General features: G+C 42.1%; 1 protein-coding gene across 1 annotated transcript in view; it reads right to left on the bottom strand.

The window, feature by feature from the left end:
* Window positions 1-1,348: 1,348 nt before the first annotated feature.
* Window positions 1,349-21,077, bottom strand: part of NR2F6 (nuclear receptor subfamily 2 group F member 6) — a 58,828-nt gene continuing 39,099 nt past the window's right edge. The window contains exons 3-4 of the mRNA XM_077475537.1: window positions 8,067-8,594; window positions 1,349-7,872 (exon numbers count right to left, since the gene is read on the bottom strand). Coding sequence (XP_077331663.1) covers window positions 7,586-7,872; window positions 8,067-8,594 — 815 coding nt within the window. The 3' untranslated portion in view covers window positions 1,349-7,585. The remainder of the gene's footprint in view (window positions 7,873-8,066; window positions 8,595-21,077) is intronic.

Here is a 21,077-nt window from a genome sequence, read left to right as displayed (position 1 = left end):
TTACTATGGGGCACCAGAGCCGAGTCACAGCTCCCTGTGTCCATTCAGACAGAGCCCCTGTTGAGCCCCACCCCCTTTCCTGATTGGCTGACTTATATTGACAGCAGTGGAGCCAATGGCATCACTGCGGTGTCTGAGCCAAATTAGGAGTAGAGTCCCGGAGGCTAAGATACTCCTAGACATCGCTGGAGAGAGAGATTGGGGCTCAGGTAAGTGTTAGGGGGGCTGCTGCACAAAGTTTTTTTTTTATATCTTAACGCATAAAGATAAATTGCTTGTAAAGTCAGAAGGTTTTTTAAGTGCCTGGGTTTCATAGGGATAGCCACAGCATACTGCCGCAAACTACACACATTGGACTAAGTGCCAAAATGAGCACTCAAAGAGGAACAAGTGCCAAAAGAAACAGGATAGGCTGTCCCCACAGGATGGGGGCCAGGTTTGGCTCCCAATATTGCACCGCCTGTTTTGTTCATTAAAGATTTGATTGAAGAATATAAAGTACAATTATAAAGAAGCAAAAAACTGAGGTTGCATAAAGTGGGGTAGGGTATGCCCAGAGGGGGTGTGTCAAGCAAAGCTTTGCCAGTGTCTAATCACTTGAAGGTACCCGCCTACAACCCAGGGTATATGAATATCCAGCCTATGTTCTGTACTATACACTTAAGATATCTTTGTCAAGATTGTTTCCATGAAGTTTCAGTTCATCCTTATTACTAAATTATTTTAAGACCCCTTTCACACTGGGGCACTTTGCAGGTGCTACAGCGCTAAAAATTGTGACTGCAAAGTGCCCTGAAAGAGCAACTGCTGTCTCTCCAATGTGAAAGCCCTGAGGGCTTTCACACTGGAGCGATGCACTGGCAGGACGGTAAAAAAAAAAAAAAGTCCTGCTAGCAGCATCTTGGGAGCGGTGTATACACCGCTCCTTCACGACTCCTGCCCATTGAAATTAATGGGGCAGCATGGCTATACCGCCGACATAGTACTGCTGTAGCAGCACTTTGAGGTGGTTTTAACCCTTTTGCAGCTGGTTTTGAACCCTTTCTTGGCCGCTAGCGGAGAGTAAAAGCACAGCAAAATTGACGGTAAAGTGCCGCTAAAAATAGCGGTGCTTTACCGCCAAAGCACCCATCGCCCATGTGTGAAAGGGGCCTTATGTATGCGAAGGAGAGAGTGCACTATAAAATGATCTGCGAGGGTGACAAATAGATATTTAGGAGTTTACATGCTTTTTCTCACAACTGTTCCTTCTATTCCAATTATATCTGCTGCATATAAAGCTGTGATAAATTAACTGTATATTCTTCACCTCAGAAAAATGCAGAGAACACAAAAAGTCAGACTCACACTGTGCTGAATCTATTTTTATTTAGACATTCCTTCTTTGGCAATATTCCCTTACACCCAATTTTGGCATTAGCAGAATGTTTATACATACAAAATTAAAAGTAGAAACACACACAAAAAGAACAACAGCTTTGCAAAAGCAAAAAAACCAAAAACTTTTTTGCCTATCAATTGCAAACTGAAGTTCATTAGTTCAATCAACAAAAATTTTATTTGTCACCTTGCATTCACTGTCTTTGGTGCCAAAGGGCCAAGTCAAGTTGTTAAAAGTAGAACTCTAGTCAAAAATGAGATGAAATAAAACCTGTTTCTGCTGCAATAATCGACCTTCAATTCATAAACTACCCCACAGTATTTTTTTCTGTTATTAGGCATCCTGAGTCTGAAGACAAGCATCATTCAACTCCCATCCTCTGAGCCCAGGTCATACTGGATCCACTCCCAGCCTGTGTCTAGACTGTGGAAGGAGAAGTAGAACAATGGTCTCGCTCACTGCTATCTTCCTATCAACAAATGTTGTTACCACATTTACTGGATTTCTCTTGTACGCCAACCCTGCATTGGGCTGAAACAGGATCAAAATTCAGCTACTTACACTGCCTGCATTTAAAAAAAAAAAAAAAAAAAAAAAAGATAAATTTAACAATGTATTAAGAATAACAGAGCTGCATTTGTATCTTTTATATCTGCCTAGAGCTCAGTTTTAAGAACTGAAGTGATTGAGTTTATAGAATATCCATATAAGATATGAGTTAACAAGGGAACTATAAAATAAAAAAAATAGCACAATGGTCATTAACCACTTCCCTACCCGCCCACTGTCATATGACATTCGCAGATGGGATCTCTCTGTCCTCGGGTTCCCGGCGGTATAGGGGGCGCGTGCCCCCCCGCCACGTCAGAGGAGAAAAATGCGCATCTGGCGGCCGCGATGTCTTCCGGGCACTCGCGATTGCTCGTTACAGAGCAGGAACGTGGATCTGTGTGTATAAACACACAGATCCACATCCCGTCAAGGGAGAGGAGACAGATTGTGTTCCTAGTATATAGGAACACCGATCGGTCTCCTCCCCTACAGTTAGAATCACTCCCTAGGTAACACATTTAACCCCTTGGTTGCCCCCTAGTGTTAACTCCTTCCCTGCCAGAGAGATATTAATACAGTAAATCAGTGTATATTTATAGCACTGATCTCTGTATAAAACGTCAATGGTCCCAAAATAGTGTCAAAAATGTCCAATATGTCCACCGCAATGGCACAGCCATGATAAAAATCACAGATCACTGCCATTACTAGTAAAAAAAAAATTAAAAAAATAAAAAAAAAATTCCATAAATCTATCCCCTATTTTGTAGGCACTATAACTTTTGCGCAAACCAAGCAATATACACCCATCGTGTGTTTTTTTTTTTTACCAAAAATATGTAGAAGAATACATAATTGGCATAAACTGAGGGAAAAAAAACGTTTGCTTTTTTTTTAAAATCTGGGATATTTATTATAGCAAAAAGTAAAAAATGTTTTTTTTCAAAAACTTCTTGTTTATAGCACAAAAATAAAAAAACAGAGGTGATCAAACGCCAAAAGAAATCTGTATTTGTGGGGAAAAAATTATCAAAATTTCATACGAGTACAGTGTCGCATGACTGCGCAATTGTCATTCAAAATGTTACAGCTCTAAAAACCAAAAATTGGCCTAGGCAGGAAGGGGATGAAAATGCCCTGTATTGAAGTGGTTAATGCAGCATTTGCTGTTAGCAGTACTTGTATGAACTATTTAATCACAGTGGGGATGGTAGACTTTACAATTTCTAGAAAAAACTTTTTTACCTATGAATCCATAATAAAATGAAACGCATTATACTTTTTAAACTTTTGACAAAAAACCTGATCACCACCCAGATATAGTCAAACTCACATAGATTTGTATTGGGTGATCAAAGTAAAATTTAGAGACAAAAAATGTGCATGTACTGTGCCTTAAAAAGGATCCCACAGACATAGGGGTGTTCTAATATAAGAGATTGCATGGTGACATACAAATGCTACAAAAATGTATGTTTTCTGACCCCTGCTACAGTGTTAGTGAGGGTTCTTCACAGGCGAAGCTAGGGTGTACAGGATACTAATGTCAATGGGCGCTTTTAGAGTACATTCAAATAAGTGCCTCTGTTGCGTTCACTAAACCTTTAGATTTCACAAGATATAAAAATTGCAAGTGAATTGCTGAAAGATAAAGGCTTGCCTTTGTTCTGATCGCGTCATGCTCGTTCCAACAGTAGCCCCTCATGATCAGGCACTCTGGGCAAAACGGACACAGCAAATGTACAGATAAAAGAAGAAGTTCACATACTAGTTTAGTCAGAATTCATGGAACTTGGACTTTATAGGCACAACAGTAAACAATATAGAAAAATATAATCTCTTTAAAAAGATAAAATAGAACAATACAGTTTAAAATTCACGCTAATGGCGTAGCCTATAAATAACATAATTCAGCTCTACCATCAACCCAACACGCTACATAGAAATGAGAATACAATCTATAATACAATCGATCCAAGAGTGCTAGTTAAGATGTAGAGTTGTGTCGTTGCTTGCTCTTGATGTTATGTGACAATCACTTCTTTGGGAGCTTTAGGCAACTATTATGCGTGAAAAGAAAAAGGAAGGCATAATATATAATATAAAAATGAGTTACACATAGAAAAACAAACAAAAAAATAATAATTCTGGACTGTCTAACCCCCGGGAAGGGTCACAGAGTCAGCACCCAAAGTACAACAAGTAAACCAACAACTATGGGGGTGTATGTAACATAATACTAATAAGGTAATATTATGTGGTCAAAAACCAACTCCTGGGGTGGCGTTGCTACTAACCAAAAATACAGAAGAAACCCACACCCTCAACAAGGGGGGCAAGTGGGAGCAATACACTGTATGTATATAATATAAATTTATATCAAAGTTAAAACTTACTGTACAATCAAAATGTAGACAATACGGCAAAAAAACATAGGCAGGGCGGCTGCTTGGGGATCAAAGAAACCCCTCAAGGTGTATATATGATGGTCTACAGATGTAAAAAATATTCATAATCATAAGTGAATAAATATATATAATAGCTATTAAAGTAACCGAAGTGATCTGTGAAAGCCAAGCAGAATGGGACTTGCCTAGCTAAACAGTCTGTAGCATTTGTACAGGAAACATATCAGAAATCACAGCACATCCGCATAGTAACCAAGGGAACCCATCCCACAGCCTTCACATAACGATAGTAATGGCAGGCAAGAAAGCAGGGTGCTAACAAAGTAATTTCCCATCACTAATAAAAGACTGGGTTGTCTACAGAAAGATAGATAAAAATATTAACACAAAGGCTGGTATGTAGCCAACACAAGCAGCCATGGAAGGTTCAAAGATAGTATAATAATATACCTGAGAGGGGTTCCCCTGTCAGGTATATTATACTATCTTTGAACCTCCCATGGCTGCTTGCTCTCTCCATCTATCTCTTTCTCTAGATAACCCAGTTTTTCATTAGTGATTGGAATATACATTACACCTTTCTTCACTTGTGATTATCAATCTTTTTTTAGATCTGTATACTATCATATATAAACCTTAAGGGGTTTCTTTGATCCCCAAGCAGCTGCTCTGCCTATGTTTTTAGCCGTATCGTCGACATTTTGAACGTACAGCAAGTTTACCTTTGATATAAATTTATATTGTATACATACCCTTGTTGAGGGTGTGGGTTTCTTCTGTATTTTTGGTTAGTGGCAACACCACACCAATGGCTGGTTTTTGACCACATATACATATATATTATGTTACCTTATTAGTACTATGTTAGATACGCCCCCATAGTTGTTGGTTTGCTTGTTCCACTGTGTTTGGGTGCTGACTCTGCAACCCTCTCGGGGGTTAGACAATCTTTTATTTTGTGTCTTTTTTTAAATATGTTTTTCTATGTTTAATTTTTGTATTATATAGTTATGTCTTATGTTGTTTGTTTAGTTGCCTAAAGCTCACAAAGAAGCACTTGTCACGTAACATGTAGAGCAAGAGACGACACAACTCCACATCTTAACCAGCACTCTTGGATCAATTGTATTATAGAAATTATTTTTGTTTCTATGTAGTGCGTTAGGTTGATGGGATAGCTGTATTATATTACATTATTTATAGGCTACTCCATTAGCGTGAATTTTAAACTGTATAGTTTTAATTTTTATTTTTTATTAGAGATGTTATATTTTTCTACATTGTGTACTGTTGTGCCTATAAACTCCAAATTCCATGTTCTTTTGTATATTTCCAATTAATTGGGACACGGAACATTATCTCTAGTATCCACAGTACCACTCTGTGGTGATCCACAATTCTGATACTAGTTTAGTCGTTTGCCTAGTAGCTGGGGATAGATTAAGTCACCTAGAACATGTGGTTCTTTGTGCATGTCTGCTCTAGTTTCTTTTGATCCAGGTGGGGTTCATTTATTAAAAACCAAACAAGAAAATGGAACTAAAAATGACAAGCCTTAAACCAGTAAGATAATCAATAAAGGAATACAGACAAAAGATTTACAAGTGGTTCAAAAAAACATTGCTATGTTAAAGCATACATCTTTGTAAAATAAATAAATGCATGTTTTTGCAGGTAACAAAATGTGCAATTATTTTTTATAAGGAGCCTGTAAAGCATTGCACCTGTGATCAGCGCAGATCATGGGTGTAATCTCAGGTTCCTGCAAACTGTCAGTGTAGCTGTCTGCCCATACAGGCAGGAAGTTACTGAATGACAGGAAGCATTAATGAACTACAAGAGCGCTCTTCAGTGCCCTGGTAGTCCACTGAGAACTACAAGCCGTTAGCTGCAAAGGCTGACTGTAGTAGTTGTTCACCCATTCACAGAACTCTGTGAATGAATGATGAGGCCAAGTGGGTAGAGCCTCTTATGGCTGCTCTTTAAGAAATTGTGAGAGTGGGTGCAGGGAGAAGATCCCTAGCCTGCTGTCACAACAGGGACTCAGGGGGGATCTGGGCTGCTGCATCACTAGCATGTTACATCCTGAATGTGGGTGTAACATGTCAGGAAAGGTGAACTTATCCTTTAAGCCCATTTATATGATGCATTTGAAAGTAATCTTTATTATGCAATATTTCACTCACAGCTTAACATCTTAGAATTCTGTTTGAAATGAAGCAAAGGTATTCTTCGCTTTATAACTAGTACTCTTTTTAAGCCAACCATTGAGTTGGCTACTGTGCCTAACAGAACATAAGGCATTAAAGAAGGCTTAGAAAATCCTGTTAATAGGTCATTCTGATCAAAAGAATAAAAGTGAAAAGAAAAAAACTCTTTTATACCATGTCATTAGGAGAAATGCAACAATAACAAGGGTCATCACATCCCAGTAACTGAGAATTACCTTCACCAAATAAAATATTCACAGGAAAAAAGCATTTTAGCCCATGACCGGTAAATAATCAATTTTTCTTAAAAGTCAAATGGAAGAAAAAAAAAATAACACATTTATGATAAAATGTGCACTTGAATTTACATTTGAATAGCCCAAACATTTATCATTTAAGCAACTGAGCTACAAAAAAATAAAATAAAAAAACAATAATAAAAAGACGTTAACATGACTTAATGGAGAGCAGTGGAGTAAAGAACATAAATTAGAATTTTTTAAATGTTACTAATGTGATCTTGTGAAGTCCTACTTTCAAAATACAAGGTAATGACCAAGTTTCTGTTACACAACAGAATCCAACAAGCTGCCGTTTATATGGCAAACAGAAAAAATAAATCATCACAGCAGCTTTCTTCTATGACATTAAAAGTATATATTCTGGAGGTAGAGATCACAGTCTATGCTATATACCATAAACAAGTGAATCATATAGTATCTTCATTGGAACGGTTAGTGATATGAGTGTGTTCTTGAACACCATGTGGAGCAGCTAGATACCCAATTAGTGCTTTCATTATTATTGATATCAGTCCATGAATTAGGGAGGCTGGCTTCCTGAATAGTTCTAAGACCAGAGAGTACTCCGTGATCCATAGGTTTTAAGAATAAAATAGCCTCTGGAAATTGCAAATTCTTTTCACAATGAGTTCTGGAAGTGCCTTTGTCATCTACAGCTGAAAAGGGGACAGTTTAAAGTACAGAGAACTGCCCCTAATGTAGTGTAAAAGATGCTACAAGAGATAGTAGCAACTACTGCAGGTTATTCTGACTGGCCGAGTATGGCCAATTGAAACTGCTTCCTGAAAGGAGCATGTCCCTAATAAGTGTCTCTATTGGTGTTTTTCCCACTAGCCTCATGAAAAATAGTTGGGAAATAAGGGATGCAGGCACAGCTCTGAGGGCAGGTAGACGCAATAGGAGGCGACCAAAACGTTGAGGCTGAGAGGGATACTGAGCTCGCACATATTCCGTAAGAGCCACTTGAGCTTTTTCTTGTAAACTCTCCACATGAGCTGGGTCAGTGAGGCCACAGGCATCTGAAATGAAAAATTGTTTACAGGTGTAAAATTCTTTCAACATGTTAGAAAATTATCCAAGAGACTTAAGCTAAAACAAGCAGAAATGCAGAATGAATGAAAAGTGAAAAAAAAAGAAAAGAAAATGAAACAGGGAAAAAAAAAAAAAATGTCACGAAACATTAAAAACACATTCAAATCTACAAAAAACATACCTGAAGTAAAAAGGGCAATTGCTTTCAGGCAGGCATACTCTGCTGAGTCCACTTGAAGTCTGTTAAGCTTCTCTACTTGGTCCTGGAAGACCCTTATCTGGTCCATAAAGGAGACCACCCTGTCTGCAGACATTGGAGAAGCATGGAAACCAGCAGCAGCCAACAGGGGGGCCATGTGTAGCGGGAGGGCTGACTGTGCTGCATTTAACACAAACAGTTCACTCCAGCTCAGCCGCAAGAGAGAGACCTGGTCTGCCATAGCAAGCTCTGGAAAATAAGGGATGCTCCTGGACCATTCCACAGTGCTAAAAAGAAGCCTTGCAGCCAATTCACAGATGTTGTCGATGCCCATAACACTGCCCTGCTGAGTATACTGTGATCCATAACGTGATGTTGGGTAAGGTTCCGCCCGAAGGAGCTGAGAAATGAGTTCAGAAACAGGCTGTCCATTAAAATATTCGCCACCCCCTGGAGCAGTAGTAGGGCTTGCACTGGAATGAGCAGGAGGAATGCGCCCCCTCTGGACCGCTAAATGTAAAGAATAAAATAAATATAGGATTAAAAAGGTGCACTAAAATAAATCATAGATGCACACAACATGTAATACACAGTAATGCAGTCACCAATTTGAGTTACTGGCATAAGGAACAATAATTTTAAATGTAGATGAAATCAATGAACTAAAATTAAACACCAAGGCGTGTATGTATAAACTATTTGCAACGCAGTTCACTCATTGAAAGTGCATGTGCATTGTTCTGTGTGATTGGGGCAAAAAATAAAATAAAAATGTTTTTGGGCTCTTGGGCTAGATCAGGGGTAGGCAACCTTAAAGGAGGTGGAGATCTACCTGGACAACCTGGGAGAAGTCAAAGATCAGAGGGCACAGTGTCACCTCCTCACACTGGATTTAAAACATCTAAATACCATGCTACGGCTTCACAAATCATATTGTAATCATGGGTTTAAAATCAGATGGTGAGGAGGTCACATATCGCCTGCCTCCCCACCTGTCAAAAACACTCAGATCGCTTTTCAGGGGAGCAGTAGTGCCTACTGCACTTGTAAATGAGCCGTTGGGGCAGGGGTGATAAAAACATGTCTTAACTATGGGGTTTAGTCACCCCCCCAGACTGCAAATTTAAATTAACCCTTATTGTTTTGAGCCCCCTAGAAGGCTGCTTTCACACTAATGTGCTGCGGTCTACCTGCACCTTTCCTGCACTTTTCCATAGAAATCTATTATATCCTGCAGGTGTTGCGTGCTTTGAAAAAGTGCACCAAACCTGCAGGATATAATAGAAGTCTATGACTAAACACATCAATCCTGCAGTAAAGCTGCAGGTACACTGCACTGCACCTGCGCTGTGGGTAAACCACAGCACATCAGTGTGAAAGCAGCTGTATACTATTATGCCCAGTGTATTGCTTCACACTGACCTGTAGATCTCTTCTTTTCTGCTGCTGGTATCGCTCTGGAGACAGCTAGCTGGGATAAGAGGTGGAGTGCAGTTGGCATCACTCCACATGGTTCAGGAGCCAGCACTACAGAGGAGGCATTGGCTTGTGAGTCTCTTGCTCCCTACTACAGCTCCAACTTTACATGTAGTCCCTCTGCTGTGCGCCCTAATGTTCTGGAATGGTGGGTCAGCAAGACCAGACTGCGATCTCAGTTACTGACCCCCAGGCAAGACAAATTAATTGGAACGGGAAAATACAGCATTTGACCACTAGATGGCAATATGAAGCATAAGAACTTTCTATTTTAACACTTCACCAAATCTATCAAAGCTGTAAAAAAAACAAAAAAAAAACAAACAAACCAAACACAACAAACACAACAAACACAACAAACACAACAAAACAAACAAAACAAACACACACACAATTTTAAAGTGGAGCTCCACCTTAAAAAAAAAAAAAAAAAAATTATATATATATATATATATTTATATATTTATATATTTATATATTTATATTAAAAGCCAGCAGCTACAACTACTGCAGCTGCTGACTGCCGACACAAAGGGGGGGGGGGGGGGGGCGGACCTCTGCGGATATTCTGTGGCCATCTATGCCCAGAAGTGCAGATAGCGGAAGTTCCACTTTAGGGTGGAGCTCTGCTTTAACCAAAAAAAATTATACTTACACAATTTTCTCCTTTCTCCCTCAGCCTCTACCAATGCTAGATTACACTGCATTTTTTACCGTTTGCATTTTTCTCTGTGGTTATTAATTTGAATAGCACTGAAAATAATTTTGTAGGGGGGCGTTAACAATTATGTACCACAATTGTCGAATAAGCCCATAGGTATAATTCATTAATCACTGCATGATGTAGTGCCATTTATTTTAAAATAGCACAATAAAAGATCTTTATGGGGCAACCCATTCAGAATGCATGCTGTGATGCATGTTAACGTATAAGGTAATGTACCGCAACACAGCAAATCATTGTGAATGAAACACGAAAGCACGTTGCTTTTATTTCTAACATTTAGTTTCACACATTTTTCAAAGCCTTCACTTACAGCGAAAACGAATATACTATTTTACAAGAGATCTCTCCTGAAGGAGTTAGAGCTCAATATAACATGTGTTTTGCTCACTGGGCCAAAGCACCAGATGAGGAAAACTGGCATTAACAATAGTATTTATTGTGCTACAGCAGCTGCAGAAGAGCCATTGGTAACACTAACTATGCATGCCTTTCAGTTATAATACAGTAATAAATTTAAAAAAAATTATATAAATGAAACCTAGAGATTGCCTATAAGCAACAGGTGTTCGCTTACGCTGTTTAAGAGAAAAAGAATGCAGGTATTATGTAAAGTGGTTTTCTGGCATTAAGGTAAAAATGTTTAGGTAGTAGAATTGCCCCTCACTCCCCTTATACTTACCCTCAGTCCTCACCTGACCCGGCACTGTGCTCGATTGTAGTCTTCTCTCCTCTCTCCCTCTTCACACAGGGACAGACCAGCAGCAGCGGGTGCAATTGGCTCCTGCTGCCGTCAGTGAAATCCAATGGAGGAGGAAGCATGGGGGCAGGGCTGAGCCACACTGTGTAAATAGTCGCATGCAGTGCAGGTCGGGATTGAGCCCATACAAGTGCCCCTATAGCAAAAGGTTTGCTATGGGGAGCACTCGCAGAAGTAGAAAAGGAGCCAGGAGTGCCGGCGAGGGACCAGAGAAGAGGGGGTTTAGGGCTGCTCGGTGCAATGGGATGAGTATAAGCTAGTTTATTGAAAAAAAAAAAAAAACGAAAAAACCCCTCCAAAAACATAACTTTGCAATCACTTCAACTTTGTAACAACAAAATAAATAAAAAAGGAAGAGGGCTTAACCTATGATTACAGCCATCTTTTGTCAACATCTATGGATTGCTTCAGGGGGAAAGAATTATAAAAATTTACATATTTGTTCACATCTACAAATTAAAGGACATGTTTCCTCAGTCCCAGCTGCAGCCTTTACTACCTCTAATCTACTATACACACACCAGTGACCTTCTACCTCCTTTTCTCTGGGCGAGCAGCATTGAGGTCTTCAATTCCTTCTTCTCAGATATACAGTAAACATGCTGAATGCAGGCTCATTGCTTAGTCTGTATATAAGACGATATCTCCATCCACAATGCACTGCTTGTGGGCAGCCTCTGAACAAAGTATTGTTGTTCTCATTATAAACGTATGCAAACTGTACTGAATTCTTAGATTCCATCTATGCACAGTTTAGTGACACTGACCTCTCCCCTTCTTGCTGTACACACAGAAGCTATGCTGATGTGCACCCCTCCTCTACAACATATACGAGCTGACCCCTTCTTCCTTTTCTTCTGTGCAGACAAAAGCAGAGCTGATCTATGGACCTTACATGCACAGTTAACCATCTCATCCTTTTCTCTGCAGGGACGCTACCAATCTGCCTCACTTCTCTGTCCACTACATACAAATCTTTCTTGTTCAGTAAGAATATAAAATGGATAAACCTCCCTAGATTAGATACATTTAGCCACCCTTTCTTTAAAATGGCCACATAAAAATGTTTACAGCCAAGTAAAATGCTACTGTGGTTATACCACACACATTAGGGCTATCTAGGTTTAAACCTTGTATAACAAATGGCATATATAATGCTAACCTACATGCTGCTTGAATATTTTGTAACGGCTGTAGTGCTGGGTTGCTACACAACATGCAAATATATGACTCCTTTCTCAGCTCTAGGTACAGTGAAAAAAATACAGCTGGTCTTGAGGTCAAAAGCACATGCTGTTTTCTTTTTTCAGAAGGTACTGATTGCCTTTATGTTATTTACAGTTACTCAAGTATACCAAGATTGCATTTTCACCCCCATCAGTTAGTCTGTTCCCCATATTTTATGGTCATTAAAGTCAGTGGATCTCCCCCACCCCCCTAGCTCTGTACTTGGTTCGCTCCATGTTTGCTGAGCCCTGGCTGGAATGTGCTGAACTGAGGAAGTGGCGGCAGAAAGAGGGAGGTGAGGGGGAAAGAAAGAGCTTTTATTTACTTTCTGATGCCTGAATGGGCGCTTAGGATTCACTCAAGCAAGCAAAGGGCACGGAGCTTAAAGCTCATCAAAAGATGAGTGGAATGAAGGGAAAGAGAGAATAGGAGAGAGACAATAAGAAAATGGAAGAGAGAGGGAAGATAAGAAGCCCTGAACAGAGAAAAGGTTCAGAGATTGAGGGAAAGACCAACAAGAAAAAGAATGAAAAAAAAAAATGAAAAAAAGAAAAGAAAAGGAAGATCTTCTGTTACAAAAACAAAGTTGCAAAGCTGCTTTCAAATATCAATGGCATCACAACTGATGTGACACAAAAAAAAGAAAGATGCACAAGGTAGAGGTAGCGACAACACAGCTGTACTGTAATTTATTCAATATGGATTAAAAAACACATTCTATAGCTATATCTGTTTACAAAATATTCCCAGCTGTCAACCAGATTATCACAGAATGTTTATATTTTCTATTATTACTTCTACAGGTGCTTTACACATATTGTGGATTCACATCAGTGCCTGCCCTCAAGGAGCTTACAATCAAGAGGTGCCCAACTCACATTCATACATACACATACTAGGGCGGATCTAGACCCCCTTTCACACAGGCATTTTTCAGGCGCTAAAAGGCTTAAAATAGCGCCTGAAAACGCCCCCCCCCCCCCCCCGCCACCCCAATGTGTGCTTTCATACTGGGGCGCTGCACTGGCAGAACATTAAAATAAAACTCCTGCAAAAAGCATCTTTTGGGCGATGAATACATGACTCCTAAACCACCCCTGTCCATGTGTCAGCAGTGGCACTACATGGGAGCATTTAACCCTTTTTTTTCCGGCTGCTAGCAGGAGTTAAGAGCACCCAGCTAGCGGGCGAATAGCGGCGCTTTACCGCTAGCGCTGCCCAGCGTGAAAGGGCACTTAGAGAGGAGACAATTAACCTACCAGCATATGTTTAAAGTGTGAGAGGAAACTGGAGTACCTGGAGGAAACTCACATAGGCACAGGAAGAACATATGAACATTAAAATCCCAACCTGCCTGGAGATTGCATGTTCTCCCTGTGCCTGCGTGGTTTTCTCCAAGTGATTTCTTCCCACACTCCAAAGACATACTGGTAGGTTAAATTGGCTCCTGTCAAAATTTGCCCCAGTATATGTATGTATGAACAAGCGTTAGATTGTAAGCTCCTTGAGGGCAGGGACTGATGTGAATGTACAATGTATACGTAAAGCACTGCATAAATTGACAACACTCTACAAGTACCTGTAATAAAATAATAAAGACAGGTAGTGCCATGGCTGGGATTCCAGCTGATGACTAATGCTGCCAAGCAGAACTGCTAACCCACTTAGCTAAAGTACTGCCCTTTGTTTCCGTGGTGAAAAAAAAAACTAAAAAAAAAACTCCATTATTTGTTTTCCTAGTACAAAAAACTTGTACATTATGTATTTCTACAGTCATTCAACACCCGATTCAATCTGTTCCCTGCTATATGTTACTCAATTCTAGCGATGTCTGTAACTCCGTTCTCTCTAATGTTCATTTTTGGATTAAAGTGTATATTGAGGGGTAAAGGCTACGTTCACCTTTTGGAACATGTTACACCCATATTTAGGGTGGAATATGTAACATGTTCTAGCACCTGCCGCCAATTTCCCGAATCCTCCTCTGTGCGAAAGCGGGCAGGGGGATCTTCTCCTTAGACCTGCCCCCCATGGCGGCATCATTCATTGTTTCCTGTGAATTAATGAACTACAGCTACCGTCTCCCACTGCAGCTGACAGCTTGCAGTTTTGAATGAACTGCAAAGGCGCCAATGAGCGCTTTTGTAGTTCATTCACAAGCCCTGCAGCTTTTTAACAGACAGGCTATATGAAGGTATAGGAAGAAAGCTGCAGGGCTTGTCCGCTGAAGTCTAACATCGCACCCCTAATCCTCTGATCACGGGTCCAATGCTTTTCAGGGTCCTGCACATTTTTGTTCCCCTGCAAAAATGTATTTATTATTTTTTCTTGAAAAGGTGGAACAAAAAAAAAAAGGGGGGGGCGGGGGGAGGGGAGATCCCTCTAACCTATGCCTAGTTTTTAACTTGACCCGAACAAAGGTAAGATTTGCTGCGGTTTGACAGGTAAGCCGTGTCGCAACCTATTGTCGGCAATGGAACTGTTCAAATCGATACGACTAACTTAGCGGTGCCGCACCAATTTGAGAAAAAAAAATAAAATAAGTTCCTGGTCAATTTTTTGCAATATCAGGTTCAACTTGAATAGGTATCAGTCGCATAGATGTCAGCCAAGTTGCATTTTAACCCTGTAATCATTGTACCCAAGTCTAACTTAAACCTTAAAGAGGGAGGGGAGGCGTGGCCAGATGTGATCGCGGGAGCACGCATCTCTCAGAGACTCCGAGCATTCTGTCAAAATCCGCAACATAGGAGCAATTAACAAAAATCTTCATTCTCATCGCCTGGGGGAATGTGCCAGGATCACAGAAATGCGTTCTGCGGCATCCAGGAAGCAGCAGAAGGCAGACAAAGGACAGTGCCAGACTCGTTCCACAAAGGAAGTGGAGAGTAACCCCGCCCCGCACTATCTTGTCTTCACAGGGCTCTGAAAAGCATGCCAAGCCGACTGCAGCAAGGATGGCGACGGAGAGGGCAGCTGTGGAGCTGAGAGCAACTGCGGAACAAGCGGAGGATCAACTGGTGGCTGTGGATACGGATGCAATAACCAGACCGATCCTAGAGGCCATAAATGCCAGTAAGTCCGAACTTATGGGGAGGATTGATAAACCTTTCTTCCGAATGTACGCTAATCAAACATGACCTGGATAAAATTCAGGGGTGGCTTAACACGGTAGCATTCAGGGTCTCTGATGTTGAGGATATTTCTCACACCCGGGGGGCAATTATAACTGAATTAAGAGACATGGTGCTTTCCCTTCAAAAAATTCACCCCCACATATGTTGTGGAGAGAGTTTATAGGGTTCCCACTGGCCGCAGACCACCAGGTGCTTTCCCCTAGACCCTTCCTGGTCCGGTTCTTAAATTACAGAGACCGCGACATGATCCTAGCCCAATCCAGAAAACTGCCGTTGCTTAAATATGAAAATGTCAGGGTAATGTTTTTCCCAGACTTCTCGGCAGCTATGCAGCAGCAACGCCGTTCATTCAATGATGTCCGCAAGCGTCTAAGGGACAAGGAGATTCAATACAGTAAGCTGTACCCGAGCAGACTCAGGATCCAATTCAAGGGCAGTGTCAAATTCTTTGATGACCCTGGGGAGGCGAATGATTGGATTGACAAGGAACTCTCCTGAAATCACCTCAGCCTAAGTGGCTAACATCCCTGGATTTACAGTTGCACTGGTTGTGCCTTGTTCTAGTACTTTAGTTATGATTGTCTGACTTTGTATGATTGTAATGCTGGATGGAAAAATGACTGCAAGTTTAATCTTAAACAGGCATGAGGGAAGGAGCCCACGAACACCATCAATTCATATGGACCTGATCCACTCTGGTAGGAGGAAACGGTGGGGATGGAAAGGTGGATGGACGAGTGCTGGTTCCTGAGAGGCCCCTCCTCAGAAATGACCATACTGGAAGTGCATAATCCGGCTGAAATGAGACCTCCTTCCTCCCTTTATCTTTAATGTGAGATCTGCGAGGGGCCATCAGTAACCTAAGCTGCATGCCCACTGTTACACAATTCTTCATGCTAGAGTTAAAGAGGGTCCTTGTGCTAAGAATTGGCATCACGCCTAGTTGGACACTGCAAAAGGTTTTTTATTTTATTACATTTTTCAAATTTTTTTCATTGTTCCTATTAGTTATCCTGCAGCTCCTTTGTTTCTACAAGCTGGAGCACTGGGAGTAAGTGCAGATTCACAGTGCTGACAAACTTTTAGATTGCTACGGCCGGAACTCACCGAATGTTTTTCTTTTCTTTGTTTTTTGGGATGAAGCTGCATACCGGAACAGTTTTTGTGTTTGGTTGGGGACTTGTTTCTGGTATAATAGTGGGGGGGGGGGTAGGGGGTAGTTTTAACTGTCATGGTTCAAGTGCGTGTAAAAGCTGGCTGGTATTTGTTTCCTGTAAAGACACTGAAGGTTGATAACCCTGTTGGGTGAAAAAAGGAGGTCCCCTGACGTTCCATAGACTCGGTCCTCCGGACCATAAAGATCATGGCGGATAAAGTTAATATAGTGTCCTGGAACGTCAGAGTTCTCAATAATAAATTTAAAAAGGGCCTCGATTTTTTTAATGCCTGAAGCATTATAAGCCCCATCTAATTTTTATGCAGGAAACCCATTTAGAGGGACACAGAGTTCTGGCCTTGCGCAGACAGCGAATACAGAGAGCAGTTCACGCTACGTACGCCACGTTTGAGAGGAGTCTCCATTCTTATAAGTAGATCGGTTCCGTGTACCATCCACCAGGTAATATTGGACCCAGGAGGAAGATATGTGGCGGTGGTGCTAGACATTTTTCACAGTTGTATTTTGATCATAAATGTATACATGCCTCCTCCCTTCCAGGTACAAATTCTTTATGACATGTTGACTCGGCTGGATCAATTTGTACACCTACACCTGGTTGTGTTGGGCGATTTCAACGCCATTCTGGACTGGGCGTTGGATTCCTCCAACCCAGGCAGGGCAAGCTCTGCTGATTTGCGGGGGTGGGCCTTGGTAGCTGGCGTGGTGGAGTTTTGGAGATGGAAGTATCCATCAAATCAATGCTTCTCTCACATATCGACAGCTCATGGTTCATCAGCCAGAATAGACCTGGCGCTTGGCAATAACCTTATGATGCCTTATGTAACATGTATTGAATATCTGCCAGGGGGTCTGTCTGATCACAATGCGTTCTCTCTCTCTCACTCTGACCTTCCGGTCTGGGGGGGGGGGGGGGGGTGGCACCTATCTCCTGGTTGGCTGCAGCACAAGCAGGTTGCTGCCCAGCTGGAGGGGGCCATCCAGAGGTATTGGACATCTAATGTTGACACAGCAGAGCCCCCAGTGGTCTGGGATGCCTTCAAGGCAGTTGCCAGCATTTCCGCCATCAAGATGGTTTGTGTCAATGAGAATGAGGAATTCACTAGTATACAAAAGGAGGAGAGGGAATGTGCATGCAGAGTCCCCTTCGGAGGCTTCGTATGGGTCTCTCCTGGAGGCGAGGCGGCACCTGTTGCTGCAGGTCAAAGGGATGACAAAAATGGAAGTGTCTCAGAGGTGACACATGGTCTTTGCTGAGGGGGACAAGAACGGGAAGCTCCTGGCGGATCACCCTCTGACGGCTCACATCCCAGTTATAAAAGACAAAGGTGGGGCACTGGTTGGTGATGCGACACGTATCATGCAGGAGTTTGTGGATTTCTTCTCGACATTGTATTCTCCCATCCCGCCATGTGATGGGGCGGAGTTGGACAATTTCCTTCAGAGTTTGGCCATACTCCAGTTGTCTGAAGAGGATAGTGCCATGTTAGATGCCAACATTACGGTCAAGGAAATCCAGGCTGCGATGTTTGCCTTCCCACCTAATAAAGGCCCCGGGCAGGACGGCTTCCCGGCAGACTTTTACAAAGCAAAATGTTGAAACATTAGCAGTTGGGTTTAATTGGCTATTAAAGCACTGCCTGGAACGCTCCACTCTACCAGACTATGATGGAAGCATGCATGATTCTCTTGCTAAAACCAGGGAAAGACCCGGCTGAATATGCATCCTACCGTACTATAGCCCTCCTGAATATCTACCTTAAAATCCTAACCAAATTTAGCAACCAGACTAGCTAAGGTTATTCAGACGATAGTCAACATCGACCAGACTGGGTTCATGCCAGGTAAAAATCGACAGATACTAATCTCAGGAGACTATTCACGCACCTACAGCTACCTACTATAGCATCTGAGTCTAAAGGGGTGGTATCCATAGACATTGAAAAGGCATATGATTGGCTATTTATGGGGAAGGTCTTGGAGGCTATAGGATTTGGACCATACTTTTGGAAGTGGATCTCAATGCTATACAAGAACCCCAGGGTGGCAATACGGATGGGGAAGGTGGTGTCACCTTTCTTTGCGGTGGGGAGGGGTACTAGGCAGGGCTTCCCGCTTGCCCCTTTTACTCTTCGCCCTATTTATGGAACCCCTGGCTATTGCGTTGCGGTCCTCCGGGAGGGTTCAGGACATTAGCGTAGATACAATTCATGAAACCTTGGCATTATACGCCGATGACATGATCCTGTTTCTCGAGGACCTTGGGAACTCGCTGACGGTTGTCCTGGAAATTCTGAATGATTTTGCCAGGTTTTCAGGGTTAAAAGTGAATTGAAACAAGTCCTCAATTCTTGCCTTAAACGACAGGGCAAAAAACGGAGTAGACCCCAACTTACCATTGCAATGGGTATCGTCCATTACATATCCGGGGGTGAAGGTCACAGTAAATATAAAAGATTACACGTCCTTAAAATTTGCTCCCATTGTTGACTTTGCTTAAACAAAAAGGTACAAGCGTAGACTAGGCTTCCACTGTCCCCGATAGGCAGGATTAGTCTACTCAAAATTAAGGTCCTCCCGGTGATACTCTATTTTTTAAGACATGCACCAATATGGGTTCCAAAATCTTATTTCAAACAATTGGATGGAATAGTGGGCTCGTTCTTGTGGGCTCCCAAGACACCTAGAATCAGGCTTAAGGTATTACAGGAACCGGGAGACGGGGGGGGGGAGGGGGGTCTAGCGCTCCCGTATTGACACAAGTATTATTTGGCAGGCCAAATGGTATTTGCCCGGAGACGGCTGATCATGGATGAAGGAGATGCTGCCATGGTGTTGGAGGCAGCTCATATGAAAGTTTGCGCCTGCCACTTTTTAGAGGCCTTAAATCTGAATTACCAGTAACAATCACTATGAAGGCCACGATTAAAGCATGGGAAACAGCGGTTCAGTTAGCATCTCCTAGCTTTCGGGGCTTTTCCCCCCCTCGACCCCGCTGTGGATGAACACTAAGCTGCAGCACTTCTATAACTTACCTGAACCCATGATCTGGGCAGTAAAGGGAGTTAAGACACTAGGAGATGTAACTTGATATGGTGACCTTCTGTCATTCCCCCAGATGAAGGAGAGGCATGGTTTTGGAAATACATACCTATTCCGTTACCTACAACTTAGGCATGCGTATCAGTCAAAATCTAGAGACTACAGGGTGGAATCGTTTCCATCAACTCTCGAATCTATGCTAATCGGCAGAGATTTTGGATAAACCTCCCTCTAGATCATATAAGGAGTTTTTTAAAACCACACCTAAGGCAGTGGAGAGATGCAGAAGCAGGTGGGAGGAAGAAGTCCCAGAATTGCAGGGGGAGGACTGGGACGAGGTCTGGAATTAACCCTTCAGGCACTTGGTGTCAGCCAGAGACAGGCTGATACAATTCAAATTCCTCCATAGAAGCTATTGCACTCCGGCCAGGTTGACAAATATTTTTGGAACGGTATTGGCGGAGTGCTGGAGATGCGCATTTTCCCCAGCCAATGCTTATCACATATTCTGGTATTGCCCCCACATCAGACGATATTGGGAGGAGGTCCTATCTTGTGTGTCAGACCTTCTTGCAATCCCCATCCCTATAACTATGAGGGTGTGCTTGCTGGGACTGGTGGAGGAGGTGGTTCAGACCAGGGCCTTGAGAACACTGCTCACAATACTGTTATTCTACGCAAAAAAGGCTATATTCCTTAAGTGGAAAGAGTCTCGGGCACCTGACACTGCTTTCTGGAAGACCTTGGTGAAGAACATGCTGCCCTTCTATAAATCCACATACCTACATACATAAGGCTAGAGGGTGCGCTAAGAAATTTGAAAAGATATGGCAGGCCTGGTACAATTCAGACAACACAGTGGGATTAGAAAGACATGCGTGATATTTGTTTAGATATGTCCAGGAGTATTACTAATCAGAGTGGAACTCTCTCAGGTGGGTGGAAAATGTTTTTTGATGCCTAGCACAGCGGTGGGCTGAATTAATATGATTACCTGGAGAGAAACCAGCAGCTAAGATCCTCATTCTCATATAGGGAAACCGAACCATGACGGGGGGAGGGGGAATAGGTTGTAGTTAGTTGAAATGTTAGCCAGAGATGGTTATAGAGGAATTGTATTTTTGTGGGCCCTGCGAGGCCGTAATGTCGGGTGTTGGCAGCCCGGTTGTTGTATATGTGAAAAATAGAATAAAAAGAAATATAAAAATAAATTTAAAAAAAACCTTAAAAAGGGACTACAGCCATTGTAAATGATAATAAAAGATAGCAGCTAAAAATACTGTAGCTGCTGGCCTTAGACACTCACCAGGGATCCAGTGCTGTCTTTACCCAGGCTGGTTTATCACCAGTCTTCGGGTCCCCAGCACTGCAATCAATGGCAGGGTGTCCATAAGGGCGCACAGGCATCACCCCCTCTCTCCAGTCACCTCCTCTATCACAAAAATGAATG

Source organism: Lithobates pipiens, unplaced genomic scaffold (assembly GCF_037356315.1).
Source record: "Lithobates pipiens isolate NorthernLeopardFrog02 unplaced genomic scaffold, aLitPip1_a1.2 Scaffold_13, whole genome shotgun sequence".
NCBI lineage: Eukaryota > Metazoa > Chordata > Amphibia > Anura > Ranidae > Lithobates > Lithobates pipiens.
The sequence above is the reverse complement of the archived record's forward strand: the minus strand, read 5'-3'. Positions and strand labels throughout refer to the sequence as shown.